This window comes from Lissotriton helveticus, chromosome 3_1 (genome assembly GCF_964261635.1).
Source record: "Lissotriton helveticus chromosome 3_1, aLisHel1.1, whole genome shotgun sequence".
In the NCBI taxonomy this organism is placed as follows: domain Eukaryota; kingdom Metazoa; phylum Chordata; class Amphibia; order Caudata; family Salamandridae; genus Lissotriton; species Lissotriton helveticus.
This window is the reverse complement of record NC_136061.1, coordinates 1780789266-1780808897: the sequence shown is the minus strand read 5'-3', so window position 1 is coordinate 1780808897 and position 19632 is coordinate 1780789266. Positions and strand designations below refer to the sequence as shown.

The 19632-nt window shown below is 45.6% G+C and overlaps 1 protein-coding gene across 1 annotated transcript in view; it reads left to right on the top strand.

Moving 5' to 3' along the window:
• CEP85 (centrosomal protein 85) overlaps nucleotides 1-19632 on the top strand; it is a 416919-nt gene that overhangs the window by 377903 nt on the left and 19384 nt on the right. The window contains exon 13 of the mRNA XM_078682660.1: nucleotides 1890-2115. Coding sequence (XP_078538786.1) covers nucleotides 1890-2115 — 226 coding nt within the window. The remainder of the gene's footprint in view (nucleotides 1-1889; nucleotides 2116-19632) is intronic.

Genomic DNA, 19632 nt, shown 5'->3' with positions numbered 1-19632 from the left:
GGCAGGTCAAAGACCTTTGCTTATGTCTTCCTCCGATTTCCTACTTTTTTTTTTACTAAAGTCTTCATCAAGATGATGCAGTGCAGGATGACATTGGTACTAATTGCCCCATATTAGCGGAGGCAATTGGTGGTATCGAGACCTCTTTGACTTGTCACATCAACCTCACAAACCACATTTACTCTCCTTGTAAGGGAGGATATTTCATCCTAGTCTCCACTCGCAGAACCTGGTTGCAGGCTCCTTAGTACCTAAGTCTTACTTATGATTGTATCAATTTACTGAGGGTAGCAGACAGACCATCCACTTGCTCATTTAAGTCTTTCATGTAGAGCAGGTTTTGTACATGCTGCCTTCAGAAGCAGGTGGATACCAAAACGTGCCAAGATGTCGTTTTACCATGTCATCTTCATTATTCAAAATGTCTGCCATCACTGCATAGGAAAGCCTCTTGGGCATATATGTGATTACAGATTTCCTTGAAGGGCTTCCCTCCTAGTGGAAAATCCTCTCCTCTATAGTAGTTTAAGATTGTTCTCCCCAAATTAGTGGGCCCACCATTTAGGCTCATCCTCAAAGCATATGTACTGGAAAGCAGCCTTCTTGTGGGTATAACTTGTACAAAAAGGGTGAGTGATCTTCACGTTTTGTGTTCAGAGGAACTGTATCCGGTTTTCTGCTGCACAATGTGTCCTTTAGAACTCCCTTTTCCTGCCCAAAGTATCTTCAGATTTTCATGTCCAAGTGAAACTGTTTGACTTTCTTTCCGATTCATTCCTCTCCAGGAATAGCTTTCCACACCCTAGACGTGACGAGGGCTCTAAGGAACTACTTGGACAGGACAGAAGTTATTAGAACAGTTGTTTGTAACTTATGGAGCTGTCCGAACTGGGATGGCTTCCTCTAAGCATTCCATAGTTCTATGGATAATGTCCTTCATGAATCAGAAAGCAAAAAAAAAAACCTTCCGAGTATATCGGAGAGGATCCCACGAGGGAAAAGGAAAAGCTACCTACATGTAATCCTAGTTTTATGTCCTGAATATTCTCTCTGAATCCATGAACACTCCTGTTTCACTGTCTTAAAGTGTGTTAATAAAGTTTAGAAACGATGAATCTTCCACAGTACCTCTACTAAAATAAATTGCATAACTGACCCTGGACTGCTTGATGGGATAGCTGGCTGTCGAAGTTTTCTTGAAAGGTGCAATGTCCATTTAGTACAATATGCTCTTTGCTCATTGGAGGCCCCAGGTTTGTCTTTTAATTCGTTTTAAGCAGGTTTTATTCATTGCCGTGTTCAGCCAAATACACTGTTTTTAATTTTGATCATTGGAATGGTTTTAAAACAATAAAGAAAAACAACATATGCTGAAAATAATTGTCCTTTCTAGGAATGTTTTCTAATTGTACTTCAAATTATTTTATTAAAATGGTGTTTTGAGACTTCATAACATGGTTTCTCTACTGCTCATGGATTAGGACAGAATACCAATGACCGATAACTAGGATTACGAGCAAAGGACTTTTCCGTACTGAGGCATGGCTTAATGGAAAAGTTGCATCCTCGTGGGGGGAAGTGGCACAAGTGTAACTCTGGTATGACAAGCCAGGATGTCTGTTTGTAATTTACCTTTGTCATGTCTCCAAAGCTAACACCATGCTGCCATGGCTGGAATCTGTGTGGCAGGGCTATTGTACTTCCATAGTAGATGCCAGTTCTGTACAAAACGGTTACACTGGCATTGTGGGGTCCTGTCTGTAACCTTAATGTTGCATTGATATGATTATTAGCATTGACCTATGGTTTCTTTTAGATTATTATATTGGCAATCTCTCTCTCTCCTTCAATTTATTCCTGTGGTCTTACATGTAGTTTTCATTTTCTAGCTCTCTTCTCAGAACCAGGATTTGATTGAAAAGAACCTGACCTTGCAGGAGCAGCTGGAACAACAGAATCATGACTCCGTGCCTCCCGACGATACTACAAACCTACTGAAGAAACTGTACCGAGACATGTTCTTGTGTTTGCAAGATCTGCAGTCTGTCTGCAGCACCATCTTTCAAAGATCACAGGGGAGCGACCCCAACCTGTCGCTCCTGCTCGGCATACACTGTAAGTGGGCAAGGAAAGGTGTACACTGTATAACCGGATTTGTACAAATCCAAAATCTCAAACCTCTCATTTCTTTTATATATTGTTTATTAGCAGAAAACAGCCCCTCTTCCAAATATCTGAACATGCCCATATTACCCCAAGCTCTGTGTGTTTAGTTTACGCTTTACACCAGAGCCCCAAGCTACCCCCCATCCCTCCCCGTATACCTCGGTTCTCACCAATAATCTGCTTGTGCTTTAAATGGTGGAGAGAAATGGTGGTGGAGAAGCGTGGCTCAGTGGTTAGAGGCGGCAGACCCGGAAGCTGAGATCAGCCGTGGACCAGGGTTCGATTCCCCGCCTCGGCGGGTCTCGGTCTAAAAAATTCCACGGACTTGACAATTCTCGCTCCGGTGCCTACTCGACTCACGGGGTCACACTCTGCGACTCTGGGCAATAGCTTGCTTAATCTCCACTACGGCCCCTCGCGGCGGGATGCCTGGCTTTCACCTTGTGAATACCCTGGGGGGGTATCTCACAGGGGAATACCAGGACGGGTTCCCTAAGCAAGCGCCTTGAGACCCCTGGGTGATTTGTGCGCTATATAAATCGAAATACATTTACATTTACATTTACAAATGCACACATCACAAAACCAATCTTCCTTTAACTCACTGATCTTCTCTGGATTCTGGAAAAACACAGGCCAAAGACCCCAGTGCCTGAATAGGCATACACACATGGAAAGGTTCACCCTCTGCCAACCTCTGTTTACTGATATGGGATATCAGTGCGTGGCTTCCGAAAGTATATCAGCTGACTTGCTGTGAAGGAGGTGTGTGTGGGGGGGGTTTGGGGAATTGTAGGCTGTCACCAATATTCTGATAAAGCCTAATGCCGGATATCATACCAATGTGCACCCAAAGCGTAAATCTGCATTCTGTTTCACTGCACTTAGTTTAACTCGGGGGTTCTGTCAAGTAGTTTGACTCACCTTTCCGTCAATTCATTCAAGCTGTTAAAACTGTAGACCACTCTAGTGAGGTACGGGTCAGTGCTCCAGTGGAGTACACATGAAACCACATGGTATTAGCAGGTTATTTTGATTGTCTGAGGAGAACCATTTCATTAGCACCTTCAGTCCTTTTGGAACATATCGAACCCTTTGTACAAAGAGTGTGAGATTAAATAGTTGCTTGCTTGTAAATCTCTGGGGCACTAGTGATGAGCGTTAAAGTTACATTGGCTCTTTGAAAAGTGTCGGAGCCTCTGGATAGGAAAGGTATAGGTTGGTTGGTACCCTGCAGGCCTTTCTTCCCTTCAATTCTCACAGATTCTAAGCCTCAAGAACTTAGATGTTCGAAATGTCTGAGAAAAGTGGCCTAGAATCTTTAGGTTTTAAGGCTTTTTTTCCCAAGACGTTTTACTACAGACACAAGACACCCATATGCAAATCAAATCAACTCCGTTTAGAAAGAGCAGTGCATTTATCCACACTTGAAGGACTTAGTTAGCATCCGAATAAGTGTTAACAAAGGAAAGGTAAGAAGGGCATGATGGATAGAGAGGAGAAAGAAGAAAAGCAGTGCAAGGCATGAAATATTTTAAGTGTTCAGTACCAACAATGGTTTCGAAATGAATTAAGGAAAACATATTCACTACAAAGGGACAGACCGATGCAGCCATGCACTAATTGCCAATTTTACACTGCAGTTTAAAAAAATTCCAAAGCCTTCCCATCATGAGGTGCAAGTTTAGTGAGGCAGTGTTGGACTGAACTCAATTTTGAAGGGATTTACCTCCACTTGAAATGAATTAACCTGTATTTTTCAAAACACTAATTCAGAAGTGGGCACATCTTTTCCCCCCGCTTTTTTGTTGCATGTTAGCTTTTTCTCTGGTCACTCTGCTGGCTCTTTGTTTGCAGTTGGAAGAAATCCTTGAAAAACAAGTGTGTATCATCTGTATTGTGGATTCTCATTCCATCACAAAGTGTAGTGTCTGCTTGTGGAGGTGCTTCACTTGAGACTAAGACTGAAAGGAGGATTGCCTATGTTACATTACCTTAGGGTGACACTCCTGGTCCACCTTCCCCAAAACAATGTGCTGTCTAACTGTGCTACAATTGGGTAAGGACTTTAACACCCTTGCAAATCTGTAGTAAATGGTACCCCAGGTACGTAGCATATGAGTGCTAAAGAGGGTCCTAAAGGGCTGCCGTATATCTTGTGCCACCCTAAGGGACCCGGACAAATTCCACATAGACTGCCATTGCAGGCTGTGCGACATGGTGCAAATCATGATTGAAAACATGACTTGGCACTCTCCTGTGTGTCATGCCAAAGTCACTGCATCTCATATATGTAAGTTACACATACAGTAGGCCTTTGAGCCCTAAGCAGGGTGCATTATATTTTGTGAGGACATAACTGCGTGAGCAAATATGCTCCTGTGATGTCTAGTTCTGTTGCTGGATATTGCAAATGAGCAGGGAAGCCATTTAAGTTATATACTGGGCACTGGTCAAAACGAGTTCCCCAGCTAGGTATTGGCTTCACTTGAACATGGTATCAAACACCTCATATTAATAAACCCACACTGATTCCAGGATTGGATGTATTTATTTCAAACCTACCAGCCATATAGTGTGCCGGTTGACTGGTCCAGTTCAGCCTCCCACCACAGATTAGTTTCTGGCCACCAGGAGTGAGAGTCAACGCTCTCAGGAGGTCCGGAACAAGGCCTACTCTGGAGAAAGGTGTTTTACACCTCCTCCAGGTAGGCTGGTAAATTAGCATTCCAAGGCAGGGAGCTTCAAAGAGCCCACCACCTTTTGGTATGCAAATCTTTCTTCCCTCCGATGAGGGGATGCCAGCCCCCCTCACTACTGCCCATTTGGCACCAGGACAGGCGGGATATTTACTAGTCGGAGGCATGTCCACCCTCAGGCTAGTTCCTCACCTGAGTTGGGCTTCCTGATTTGGATATGAAATTTAAAAGTCTGTCATCTTGGTGATGGCAGAATTAGGATCTCTAGGACAGGGTTATGCCCTCAGAAAGCTGTCATATAGGGGGCATAGTGACCCCAGGGAAACGTTGCCCATTGGCTACTACCCTATACTCACCCAACACCCCTAAATCTAGTATTTAGGGGAGCCCCTGGCACCAGGAAATCAGACTTCTGCTGACCTAAGAAGGACACCAAAGAGCCGTGAGAAGCAAGTACAGGGGAGAAGCAACTGACTTTGAGCCAACCATGCTGGCCAGTCTGCCAACAGATTTCTCTAAAGTAGTCTTGTCCTGCAGCTGCTGTGCCTTCAAAAGCCTGGAAGGACTGCCTGCTTTCAACAAAGACCCAGGAAACCCTGTGGAGTAGCAGGGCTGCTTCCCTGCATCCTGCAGGCACGCCAAAAGAACTGTGAGGACTCCGGACCAGCGCAAACCTGACACCGGAACGTGTCCCCTTGTCCGAATTGAAGTGGGCCAACAGTGCCAGCGTGGTGCCTCTACCCTCCAGAGACAAAACCCACCTTGGGTTTGCCCATAGTAGACTCACCAATGCCACCTGCAGCCTTTGCGCAGGCCCCCTCTATCCCGAGTGTCTACGGTGATAAAAACCCAAAACCTCTGCACCCGGCCCCCCTGACCGGAGGAGAAGAGGACCGAAGGTGTCCCCACATCCCCTAGCATTATGAGACTGGATTCCCCTTGTTGGGTCAGCCTGACTGGTCTCCCAATCCCAACCTCTATGCAGGTGGACTAATCCATATTAAAGTGAAATGGACACCGGACGCGTAACAAACCTCTGCACTCGAACACCCCAGAGCCTCTGGAGGTGACCTGTTGGTGTGACCTTAGACCTTACCCCATACTCCTCTTAAGTCCAGAAGATTGGCTTCTTAAGTTAAGTGCCCGAATGCATTACATGTTTTTCCCCTATAGGATAACATTACCACTATCAAAAATTGCACGGTCAACTTATGAAAATTGTAAAAATTCATGACTCAAAGTACTGATTCCAATGAGCTTCGTATCTAAATTCATATTTTTTTTATTTTAATTTTTAAATTTTTTTTTATAAATAGGTGTCGGATTTCTTTGAGTGTGTTTCACTTACTGCCTTTGGGTGTGCAATAAATGCTATGGACTACCCTCTGATATGCCTAACTGCTCGCCCACACTACCACAACAGAGACAATGTGGGGTGTAATTTGTGCCTCTGTAATTCCTTCGGTTTTTTGCTTGGAGTCTTAACACAGTGTACCTCTTTTTGGTCCACTATAAAAAGAAAGCTTCCTACACTTGGGTTCCACAAAATCTGTGTCCCTGTCATCTGTGTAATATTTAATCCTCTTGTGATAGTGACTTAAGTGGTTATCTGTAGCGGATGCTGAATTTTTTTCACTCCTGTGGACAGTACAGCTTTAAACTTTTACTTTGGAAGCCTCAATCTTTTCCAGCAGCCTCTAATATTTTGGTAGCTAGTATGCAATCTTTTCCATTCCAGCTTCAATCAAACCTCAAGTCTTTGCATGAAGGATAGACCACCTAAAAACACCCAAAAATGATACAGCTCTTTGAAATTGACTTATTTTGCCCACTTTGAAAAGGACAGCAAGAAGATGGACGCAGTAAGGTGTCTGGCTGACTTCAACCCTGGCAATATGAGCTGCCCGCTTAACCACACTGCCATTGAGTCATGGTACACAACTCCTAAATTAACTAGATCACTTCATAGACTTGTTTCCTAGGGAAAATTGATGTCTTAAAGATGCCCTAGAACAAGATATTCTGACCAAACAGTGCCACCAAAGATATGCTTGGCGGAAAGGGATAAATGCAATATTTGTTTCCATGATGTGCTCACCTTTTCACGCAACTTTGCTGTTGCCACAAGCATGATAAATACATATTCCTTTCTCTGATTTGTCTTTTTTTGGCACCAATGCAGACAGTGAAAATACAGCGCATGTAGTCAAAAGCTGTGATATTGAAGTTGATGGGGAAAAAGCATTTTCTCAGCGTACAGTTTAAGGGATATGGGAGGAGTCAGCAATGTTTCCTTTCCAGAACAGCAGCAGCTTCAATGCCAAGAGCAACAGCAAGCTCCTCAGAGGCAGTGTATTTGTAACAAAAAACAATCGGAACGGAAAAGGTTGCCAGAAGCCTTTGGCGTCAGTGGGTGTACTGTTACTTTGCCAACCTAACTGACCCTGAACAGCATAATAGGAGCCTTCCTGCCTTCTGAAAATTTTAAAGCTGTATTGTCAAATTTGTGAACGCACACATGTATTGACACACAAAATCTATGTTTTACTTTACTTGTTTTGTTTTGAAAGATAGTAGAAATTATGGTATACTGAGCCAAATGCACTATAGGTCTCTATTGGCTAATTAAGTTTATTTTTCAAAGCTAGAAGAAACATGAAATGAAATATATTGCCTCCTTCAGGCTTAATTTCTCTAATGTGTATTGTTTTCCATGTAAAAATATTTGCTTATCCCATTCCCTGTTAGGCTGGTTATCCCTGGTAACTTTAAAATTGCAGTAAACAGCCTTAAAGTGTAGCTATGGTCCTAAACATATTTATTCAAAAGCACATCCACCTCATTTGACACAGTCAGAACTTCAGCCAGTGAGGTGGAAGTGCTAAGCTCTCCTATTCCGATAGAAGCCACCATAGCTCAGATTTCTACCGCATGTGTGAAGATAAGGATGCAGAGATAGAGTAGAGCTCTTCTGGGGGAATTTTCCGTTGCCCCAGTATTGGAACTTTCATAGATTCCCATGCTTTTGTATCATTACCCGTCGTCGGAATGGGAGCCTCGGTAAGAAAAATACCATAGCAGTAGATACAAAAGATAAAGAAAAAGGCCTAGGCCTCATTCCCTTTTGTAGCATATCACCCTCTTTTTGTAAAGGAGACCAAACTCAGGCATCAGCCAATCAGAAGAGCATCACCCCGTAGAACCCTCATGAAGGAACCTCAGAGCCTCAGATTTTCTACCTCACGTTGTGCTTAGGGAGTCTCCTTTGAGCTCTGCTCATTTCATCTCTTTTCAAAGGTTTTTTCTTCAAGTTTTCTCTTCAGGATTTAAAAAAGGATGGCTGACAAGGAAAAGAAGAAAGCCCTTTTCAAGCCATGTTCCACCTGTGGCAAGAAAAGGATGTTTATGGAGGATAAACATAAGGATTGTATCTATTGCCTCTATCCGGATCATAAGGCAGAGGACTGCAAGATCTGCCGCACTTTTTCTACCAAATCCCCCCGGGATCGGGCTGGTAGACTTCTGACCTGGCTTCAGAAACAGAAGGAAAGGAAACATGGAGTTTCCAGTGACAGTGAGGATTCTTCGTCAGCTGTGTCATCTGGAAGGTCAGTCGAAAGGGGTAGAGGTTCCCCTTCTCCGTCTGTGGAACATCCTTCTAAGGCCTCAAAAAAGACCCCCAGAGAGTCTGAGAGCCTAGGTTGAAGCTGTTCTTCACTTCCGCGCCAGAGCATAAAAACATCGTCTATATAGCGATGCCACATCTTTATGTGCCCATCAAAAGGGTTGTTGTTATATACCCATCGCTCCTCGTAAAGGGCCATAAACATTAAACTCTGGCGCGAAAGTGAAGAACAGCTTCAATCTTTTGCGGAATGGCTAAAGGACCGGAATCCCGATATCCAATTTACCCTAAACATGAGTAGAGCTGAGATTAATTTTTTGGACCTCCTGATAAAACATGACGAAGGCCACATTTATACCACCCTCTATGTGAAAGAAACCGATAGAAATACATTTCTTCACTATGAGAGTTTCCATCAGCGCAACCTAAGAGAAAACCTCCCACTGAGTCAATTCTTTAGGCTCCGACGGAATTGTAAGAGAAGTGAAGATTACTTCGATAACGCTGAGGTCTTGGTCAACAAATTGATTGAAAGGAACTACCCGAAAAAACTATTGAAGAAAGCTATGAAAAGGGCATGGTATACTCCCAGGGAAGCACTCTTAATACCCAAAACAAAGAAGGAAACAACTCCCCTGGTGTGTGTAACAACGTTTTCAGGTGCCACGAGTGAGGTACAAAAGATAATCAGAAAAAATTGGAATAAAGTCAAAAGCCTTGAACCATTCAGACAAGTTCCTATCTTCGCACTGAAAAAGAACTTTAGTATCAAAGATAAACTTGTCCACGCAAATTCAAAAATCAAGACACAGCAAATATCCCTGCGTTCAATGCTGTCATTACCTCCAATAAAAGGACACAAGAAATTTGGCAATTGTGTCATGTGAGAGCACAATAGAAGGTACTCGTTTCACGTATGAGAATAAATACATCAAACATGAGGAATTCACCAATTGTAACACCCACAACGTGGTGTACTGTGTCATGTGCCCTTGTGCAAAAGCAACCCATTAAAAAGAGAATTACACAACACCGCTCAAGAATAAAATGTAAAACTCCAAATGCCCCAATGGTGGCTCACTGTACAGAAATGGGACACAACTCGAATGAAATAAAATGGACAGTGTTAAGACACATCACAGGAAAAAATTTGAAAAATATGCTATCCAAAATTGAGGCTAAATTTATCCTTCTCCTTGGTACCATTGAGAATGGACTCAACGAGATGACAGAAATCACAAACTGTGGGTAATTGGCACCATCAAACCGTCCAAGAATAACACTTTTGTGGTCTTGTAGCAAACATCTGGGTATTAATTTCCTGTCAAACACAACCTAGTCTCACATGATGGCACCGTAACTTGGCATCAGCCGACAACAGCCTCGTGCCTTCACCCAAGTGCCAAAATAAACGCTACAGTGCTCGGTAAAAACACTTTGAAGTGTCCTCAACCTAAAGGAAACATGTTTTTATACGATCTAGTACAGCGAACGTAAAGGTGCAGAAACAATGAGTGAAGATCATCAGAAACCTAATTAAGACGGGTTAGCACGTGACCTATAGTTATCGCATCCCTACCTAGGAACTAGGAAGTCCTTGATGAACTACAAAAGGCACCTTGAAAGAGCACATGCGCCATGAATGATAAACGAAACAGACAATACGAGTCGGCTGACGTCAGACGCTGCGTAAACCAGAGCGAGAGAAAGTTTGTGAACGGAAGACGAATGCCGGGTGCCTTCGAAACTGAGCAACCGAAAAACGAGTGACTGACTGGAGCAGAGATAAAAAATAAGGTACTTTTGCATAGCAACAACATCGGGCACTGCATGTTTAGCACACGCCAGCGGGGCCGAGTGAAAACTGTTGGAAAGACCTCACAAATGAAAACAACGCATGCTGCCCAGCACCTTTCACACATAGATACCACGGCACTGAAATCGTGAAGTGAAATCACCAACCACGGCCTTAAGTACACCTCAAGATAGTATGGGTACTCCACTACTTACCCTCTGTTTCGGCCCCACAGACAGCAGCCCTGGTCCTCACACCCGGCTCGTCGAATACACGTAATGGTGCTAAAACACAGAGGCTTTAAAAATAACACCTTAAAAGTAACCAAGTTCTCTTTCCTCCTAGACCTACACGCATTGAGAATCTCAAACCAAGAACTAGATTCAAAACCAAACAAGCGGGTATGTACCACTGACCTACAAGACAATCCCCATTTCCTTAACAATAATTCAAGAGACGAGATTAATTACCATTACCCTTTTCTGTAAATAGGCAATAAAGAAGATCAGTTTAAGTTCTTCTGACATGAAGACGGTATGTATAGGTCACCACACACTATTATGAAGCATATTATCTAAGGGTTCGATCAAAGAAGAAAGACTAAAACTAGTTTCTGTTAAATTCTTTTATAGATACTAAAACCAGTCCTAGCACAATTGATACCAGCCTTGATGAAGACCTTGATATAAACTAACATGTTGGTCCCACAACTGCAAGGTCGAAACGCGTCGGTATAACGAGTGGTCTAGAAAGATCCAGTCCAAGACAAGTCGGATCTTCTTCTACTGGCCGAGTTCAAATAAGATTGACTCAACAGATTTTAAAACCTTAATCCCTCTTTCAGACCACCATAAAGGACCAGGAGTGAGGACAGGTGGACAGGACTAGTATGGTCTTGACACTGTGAACAAGAATAGGACTAATGAACTTTGTAAAAATACGAATAATACCCATCAACTAGAAAGCTAATTGAAGGTGTCACAAAGTTTTTTCTTTTTTTCTTCTTTTTTTTCTTCTTTGTATCATTCTGTAAGAAGCTTTACGTATTCTCACAAATTAAGTGTACTGTTGATATGTGTAATTATTTTTCGTGTACAGATTCGTAGTGTGCTTGTATGTAAATGTTCTTTGAATATGTGTTTTGTATATATGGTGAAGGAAGACTCCATTGCAAAAAATATATAAAAAGAACTCTAGCACAGGGTCAATAAAAGGGACACCTGTTGATACAAAATAATCTAGTGTGATTTATGGTGTCTGAGGTACTTCTCATTTTGATTCCAGCCTCAGATTTCCTTAAACGAATCACTCCCCGTGTGTAATTAGTCAACGAGAGTGACCACGTCGACGACGACAGTGGAGTCGACGAGAGCCTCGACGACAACTTTAACAACGACGACGCCTATCTCGTCGACGAGTGTACAGGCGTCGCGAGGCATGTTCCGTTGACGGAGTCAACTACGTCTGCACGCACAGTACCATCGTCGACGGAACCTTCGACGATTTTGGTATCGGAGAAAAGGATCACTATTTCTGTCACAAGGATTACGCCGGAGATGACATCTCCTAGGAGAGTAACCCCCTTGCCATCAGCTCTGCTATTTGATGCAGAGGAGTCAGATGAGGATGATCAGGACTCATATGGCTATGCTAATAGTCCCTCTCAACTTCTGGTCAAATGTCAGGACACGGACTCTGAAGGAGGGTATGACCAGGGAGATGGTTATCATCATCAGGCAAGGCTACAAGGCTGGTTCCCGCTCCAGTAGCGCCAGCAGCACCTGTCTCGGCTCCTGCCTCAGCGGCTGCTCCTGAATTACCTGCTCAGGCGTCCCCCTCAGCCACATGCAACTATTCCACAAGAGCCTTCCACACCTGCAGACAGCCATGATGATTCCTCGGATGAGGATCGTGATTCGGATCATGAAACTGATCAAGCTATTGAATGGGATGACTAAATCATTCCGGACCCTCCATCCCCATGTCCGGATCCGGTGGATTCCCCGCCAGCGGACGTAGGGGGTTTTCATCAGCTGATGGAAAGAGTGGCTGGCAGGTTCAAGTTGGCTATGCCTGCGGTGGCCACGGAATGTTTCTTGTATGACTTCAAGGAACCTTATCGGAAGACAAGGTCCATACCTATAGTGCAACATCTGTGGGACGAAGGCTTTAAGGCTATGAAGAACCCAGCGACAGTGGTCCCTGTACTACTGCGTCTAAATAAAAAGTACAAAGCACCTGACGATGGACCAGCTGCCTTAACGGGCCACCCAAGACCGGACTCAGTAATTTCTCAAGCGGCGCAGAGGAAATCCCGCAACCCCTCTGCTCCCTTAACAACTCCTCCGGACAAGGAAGGATGGAGATTGGACAATGCTGGGAAGAGATTATCGTCGATGGCGAGTCTTCTGGTGCGAGCTGCCAATGCCCTGGCAATATTGGGCAGATATGACCGCCAGCTTTGGTGTGATGTCGCTCCGTTCCTGGATCAGCTTCCTCCAGAATCGAAATCAGAGGCAAAAAAGATCTTACTAGAGGGGGAGGTGACTTCAATGGAGATCATTGACTGCGCCATCGTTCGTTGGCTGGGATTCTGCAGTCCTCTGTCACCAGAGGTGGCTGAAGGAGACCTGGTTTCGGCCTGACATCCAAAATAAGGTCCTAGATCTTCCCTTTGATGGGGAAGCACTATTCGGGAAGCTAATTGACGACACTCTCCAAGACATCAAAAAAAGACACGGAGACCGCCAGATCTTTGGGTACGCTTTAGTACCGCAAAACTCCTTTTAAAGGATCCAGAGGCAGAGGTACGAACTACAGAGGATCCTATCCGCAACAGCGATATTCATCCTATGGCTCAGGATCCCAGCAATACCGCCAGCCTTATCAACAAAGGCAGGGCCAATACTCCAATTACTCAAGGCCTTTCAACAAGGGGAAACAGGCTCGCCAGGGACGTGATGCGTCCAAGCGACAATAGCGGCCTCTAGGCTCTTCCTACTGTTCCCTCCTCCAAGAAGTCATCAGTTAGAGGCTGGGTAACCAAATACCTTCGGAATTGGTCCAGGATAACATCGGACCGTTGGGTGCTCAACATCATTCGGAAAGGCCATACCTTGGAATTTACGCAAATCCCACCACCCAAGCCCCCTGCAGCCATTCCATCGAAACACCTGCGTCTTCTGCGGCTCGAATTTCATCAGATGCTCCAGAAGGGGGCTATAGAGCCGGTTCCCTCCGACCTAAGAGGACAGGGATTCTACTCCAGGTTCTTCCTGGTAAAGCAGACGCTGGAGAAATGGCGCCCCATTTTAGATGTCCGGGAGCACAACACCTATCTCATCTCCCAGTCTTTCCTGATGGTCTCTCTTCAAGACATCTTGCGGCTAATCAATCCGGGGGATTTCATGGCCACGCTCGATCTCGAGGATGCGTACTTTCATGTACCGATTCACCCAGCACACAGAAGGTTTTTACGATTCACAGTAGCCAAGAGCCACTTTCAATTCAGGGTTTTACCCTTTGGTCTTCGCTCAGCCCCGAGGATCTTCACGAAGGTGCTGGCGCCAGTAGCAGCATTCCTGCGAAGGAACCATTTTCAAGTCTTCCCCTACCTGTCCGACTGGTTGCTGAAGGACCCGTCCAGGGAAGCAGCGCGGGACGCTGTTCAGGCTTGTACAAACTTGTTTCAAAATCTGGGTCTCACTTTAAACAAAGACAAATCATCTCTGGTTCCGTCCAGAAAGGCACGTTTCCTGGGAGCCATCCTGGACTCCAAGCTCTCAAAGGCTTTCCCAACCCTGTAAAGAAGGGGAAAACTGCAGACCTTGGCTCGGGACTTACAAAAAAGGTGTCTTTCAGTACGCCGCTACAAATATCTGCTGGGGATAATTTCATCATGCATACCTCTGATTCCTCACTGCAGACTGAGAATGTGTCCTCTGCAGGAACAACTAGACATCCAATGGAAACAGATTCACGGATTATTCGACGACAGGGTGACCGTCACTCCGAGGATGAGAAGAGCGGCCTTATGGTGGACAGATCAGAGAAACTTGTCCCAAAGTCTATCCTTCGTAAGCGATCCGTCTCCTCAAGTAGTAACAACAGACGCGTCATTGGAGAGTTGGGGAGCAGTGATGCAAGACCTACATGTCAGTGGCCATTGGTCTCCTCCCGATCGACGACTCCATATCAATCTCTTGGAACTAAGAGCAATAAAACTGGCTTTACAAGCCTTTCTTTCTCGCCTAGGAGGTTCACAAGTGCTCATGAGAACGGACAACACCACGGCCATGCATTACGTAAACAAGAAAGGAGGAACCAGATCTCTTCCGTTGTCGCAGGAAGCTCAACAGATCTGGGAATGGGCGATCCTTCACCGGATATCGCTGAAGGCAGAGCACTTGCCAGGAGTTCTAAACGAGAATGCCGACAGGCTGAGCAGGTTATCCTCAGTCAGTCACGAGTTGGAGTTGACCAAGCGAGTTCTAGAAGAGGTCTTCAGCCAGTGGGGCAGACCAGCAATAGATCTCTTTGCCACACCGGCCAACAAGAAATGCCGGTCTTATTCAAGCAGGCTTCACCACCGGGGATCATTGGGGAATGTGCTTTCGATAGCCTGGTCAAGGACATTAGTCCACGCCTTTCCCCCATCCCTCTGATCCCGCGGCTCATCAGGAAGATCAAGGTGGAACCATGCAGGATGATCTTGATAGCCCCTGCTTGGCCGAGACAGTTCTGGTACACGGAGCTCCATCTGTTGTCGCTGGCTCCTCCTCTCCCCTTAAGGACTATTCCAGATCTCCTCACAATGTCCGAAGGACCGGTTTGGCACCCAGATCCACAGTCATTACACCTGACCGCATGGCTCCTGAGCAGCGAGAATTTATGAATCTCCCCATCTCAAACGAAATTAAGGAAGTCCTCTCCCAGGCGAGGGCTCCTTCCACGAACAGGACATACCGCTTTAAATGGAAAAGATTTTGTATTTGGTGCAGGAGAGAGGGAATTGACCCCTTTACTTCAAAGCCTCATCAGCTTCTACCTTATCTTTTGTCCCTGGCTAAGTCAGGGCTGGCCCATTCTTCTATAAAGGTTCATTTGGCAGCCATTTCGAGATTCAGACGGTCTGGGTCTGGACCTTCGTTGTGGTCTTCCAGGATTGTTAAACAATTTCTTAAGGGCTTGTTCTGGGTCTATCTACCAGTGAGGCCTCCACCTCCTACTTGGCACCTAAATCTAGTCCTCATTCAACTCATGAAAAACCCATTTGAACCAATTCATCATTCTGACATGAAGTTCCTTTCATGGAAATTGGCTCTCCTTCTCGCCCTCACATCGGCAAGACGTATTGGTAAATTGCAGGCTCTTACAATCCAGGAGCCTTTCCTTCAATTTAAAAGGAACACTGTTATCTTGAGAACTAACCCTAGGTTCATACCCAAGGTACCCTCGGACTTCCACTTGAACGAGCCGGTTATTCTGAAAGCGTTCTTTCCTCAACCGGCTACACCAGCGGAGAAGTCACTGCATTCTCTGGATGTACAACGATGTTTAAAATTCTATTTGGATCGTACCGAAGGATTTCGGAAATCATCTCAATTGTTGCTTTTGGTGGTCCTTTCAAAGGTCTCCCGCTGTCAAAACAGGGGATAGCAAGATGGATTACAAGTGCCATTCTACATTGCCACACTGCAGCAGGGAAACCACTGACTGGCAGGGTTCGGGCACATTCCACAAAATCAGTGGCTTCTTCAACAGCCCTCTTTGCGGGGTGCAGATTAAGGACATTTGCAGAGCTGCTACCTGGAGTAGCGTCCACACCTTTACTAAGCATTACTGCTTGGAATCCTTACAGCAAGAGGATGCGGCAGTGGGCCAGGCTGTCCTGAGGAACCTCTTCCAATAATTGGTGAGCTTTCCTTTCTATCCCACCTTGCGTTATTTTGCACATTTTGTATCTTTGTCAAGTTGGCTATTGCAATGTATTTATTACACAAAATGTGTTTTTTATTGCTAACTGCTTGCTACTCTGATACAAAAGCATGGGAATCTATGAAAGTTCCAATACTGGGGCAAGAAAACAAGTTACTTACCTGTAACTTTGGTTCCCCAATGTTGGTAACTTTCATAGATTCCCATGCGCCCACCCACCTCCCCGGGGAAAGCTCCGCCTACAGCAGACTGTTACACAACGGCTACGAAAATCTGAGGCTCTGAGGTTCCTTCAGGAGGGTTCTTAGGGGTGAGGCTCTTCTGATTGGCTGATGCCCGAGTTTGGTCTCTTTTACAAAAAGAGGGTGATATGCTACAAAAGGGAATGAGGCCTAGGCCTTTTTCTTTCTCTTTTGTACCTACTGCTATGGTATTTTTGTTACCGAGGCTCCCATTCCGACGACGGGCAATGATACAAAAGCATGGGAATCTATGAAAGTTACCAATACTGGGGAACCAAAGTTACAGGTAAGTAACTTGTTTTCTTACTGTTCTGGTCTACACTGGAATTGAACTAGGCCTATATTCAGCTTTGAGTACTGTTTTTAAGATATATTTTCTGGATAATCTCCACTTTCTGAGCCAGGGAGATCTCTCTTCTTTACCAACTGTCAGGACAGAGAGAAAAATCTGTTTGTAGTATGTGTTGCTCTAGATACATATGCCCAGCTTATTCCTGCCATCTAGAGTGGTTAGCGTACTACTAAGGTCAACGTTCCAATAGAAGCACCACAAGCTGTAGTCTCCATTATATGGAGTACATTGCAGCTAAAGCCCATCACCCCACACACACTTCTTCCCTCCCCACAAAGACCTTTCCTATTTATTTATTTATTACCTCTAGTTGCTGACCTTTTAGAAATAGCAGAGGAATGATTTCTAACTCCGGCAATTCTGCAACCTCTTTAAAAATGCAAATCTCTGAAACAAGACCCAGCGTTTTTAAGATCAAACCTAAGAGTGGACTATGCAATAGCCTTGTCAGTTAGGCGCTGACCTGCTTCTGCTGCAGAGACCATGTGCATAGATGCCTCGGAAATAAAAAAAGGTTTAGTATAGTAGCAGCAATTTTTAAGAATATAAATGTAACCGCTCTCCTGAGCAGGCATGGCAGAGAAACCGATTAGTAGTTTAAGTTGGTTTTTTTTTGTGGTTTTTTTTAAACAATTTTTATTGCAGAGTTCAATGCACGTTACACAACATATTTGCAAGGAGTTTTTGCGGGACCTTAAATTCCTTCGCTCTTTCCCGTCATTGCGTACACAGCCTTACAACCCGCATCCCGGAGGCCGGGCGGCGTCTTTAGCTTTAAGAACACTCTCCTAATCGCTTGATGCAGTCGTTCCCAGCGGTCCACCGCTCTCTGCTTTTAACTTTTCTCAACATTCACCCCCCCATTTTCCTGCAGATGGTTGCCGAGCCCTCTGATATAACTGGGTTATTTCACCCTCCCCCCCCCCCTCCCCCCCTCCCCTGGTGTCTGCGCCTGGTGTTAGTATACTCAATTGTGTTGGCAGTCTCAGGAGTCTGAAGTCGATTATCGGGTGTGTGTGTCCGGTGTTAGTGCTGGGACTGGAACCGCCTCCCCTGGGGCCCCTGGGTCTACAGCTTCCTCCTCCCCTTCACTCTCCACTGCACTGTCCCTGAGAGCTTGGACCAGGATTTCCCACGCTAGTGCTGCTTCCTGGGCTTTCTCATCCGACTTACGTCAGGCCAGTTGGTACCTAATTGTGCTCTCTGCTGCAGCCCATTTCAGAAATTCGTGCAGCCATTTCCGGTGCGTCGCGCTGCCTTTGATTTCCACCCCTTGGTGAGCTCCCTCTTTGCAATAAGTAGGCCCATGTCTATAAATTTACTTGATAGTTTGGTTTTGCGTGTGTGTGGAAACCAGTGTAAGAGTGCAACCGCACTGTCGTATTGCAATTCTCTATCTGTTACCTCGTTCAGGGTGTCACCCACTTCCCTCCAGTAGTCTTGCAACTGTGGACAGCCTCTCAGCATGTGTAATAAGTCAGCACCTAGTAGCGCACATCTGGGGCAAGCTGCGTCCTCTGCGCCAAAGTATTGTGCTATTTTATTCGGGGTGAGGTAGGCCCTATGAAGAATGTAAAGATGTATCAGTTGGAAGAGGGCGTTTCTGGTGCTTTTCCTGGCTCTCTGAACCAATTGGGACCACGTTGTATCTGGGATTTCTTTCTGTAGGTCAGTCTCCCACTGTGTTTTAAGGCGCGTAAGAGGTTGCAGATTCTCCGTGTGCATTCTGGAGTAAAGACACGTAACTGCCTTGAAAGTCCCTGCTGCCATCATCGTGTATTGGCACGCCGGTGATGTTTTGGGTTCAACTAGTCCCTCCCCCCAGTGCGCCTGTATAGCCCTCACCACAGCAACGTGTAGTAAATAGTCTCCTCTCGGGAGATCGTATTGCTCCTGCAGAGTCTGGTATGGTGTCAGCACCCCTTCGGTATAAAGGTCTCCCACCATCTGTAAACCAGCCTCCTCCCAAATTTGGAGGTTCGACCAGTCTCCACCATGTGGTAGCGCTGTTATCATACCTATTGGGATTTCGGGCGCATACAGGTGCCCAGGACCGGCTCGTTTTTGCATGCGGTTCCAACATAGCCTCAGCGTTCGTTCTTCATGGGACAGCCCTCCGAGTATTAGTCTCTGCTGCAGAGCAATATACGCCAGCACATGGCGGGGTGTGCCAGTGTCTCCCTCTTGTTCCGGACCCCGATATACCCTTGCCACCTCCTGCGTGAAGAACTGCAGTTGTGCTGCCAGGTAATAGAGCTCGAAGTCAGGGACCGCCAATCCTCCCTCGTCCTTCGGGCGAGTCAGAGTCGCCAATGCTATTCTCCGCCTGCCTGTTCCCCACAGGAAGGACACTATTCGAGACTTTAGGCGTTTAAAAATTTCTCCTGGTATCCATATAGGAAGGGTCCTAAAAAAGTACAACAATCGTGGGAGGGCGATCATTTTGAGTAGGGATACCCGGCCCGTCATGGATAGAGGGAGGGTAGCCCAGAAGGTCATGTTGCCCTGCAACGCTCGGATACACCGACAAATATTACCGTCCAATAGGTCTGCGGGCTCGTGGTAGATATATACCCCGAGATAGTGCAGACAGTTAGGTTCCCAGCATAGGTCGAGGCTGGTCGATGGACACTTCTCCGCCTTCCGGAGGGGAAAGAGGCAAGTTTTCGCCCAGTTCACGTTTAAGCCTGAGATGCCCCCGAATCTCGCCAGTAGGGCCTCCGCACCCTCCACCGCCTCTTCGGCATTATCTAAGAATAGCAGAAGATCGTCTGCGTACAATGATATATAGTGGTGGGTTCCTCCAACCTCTAACC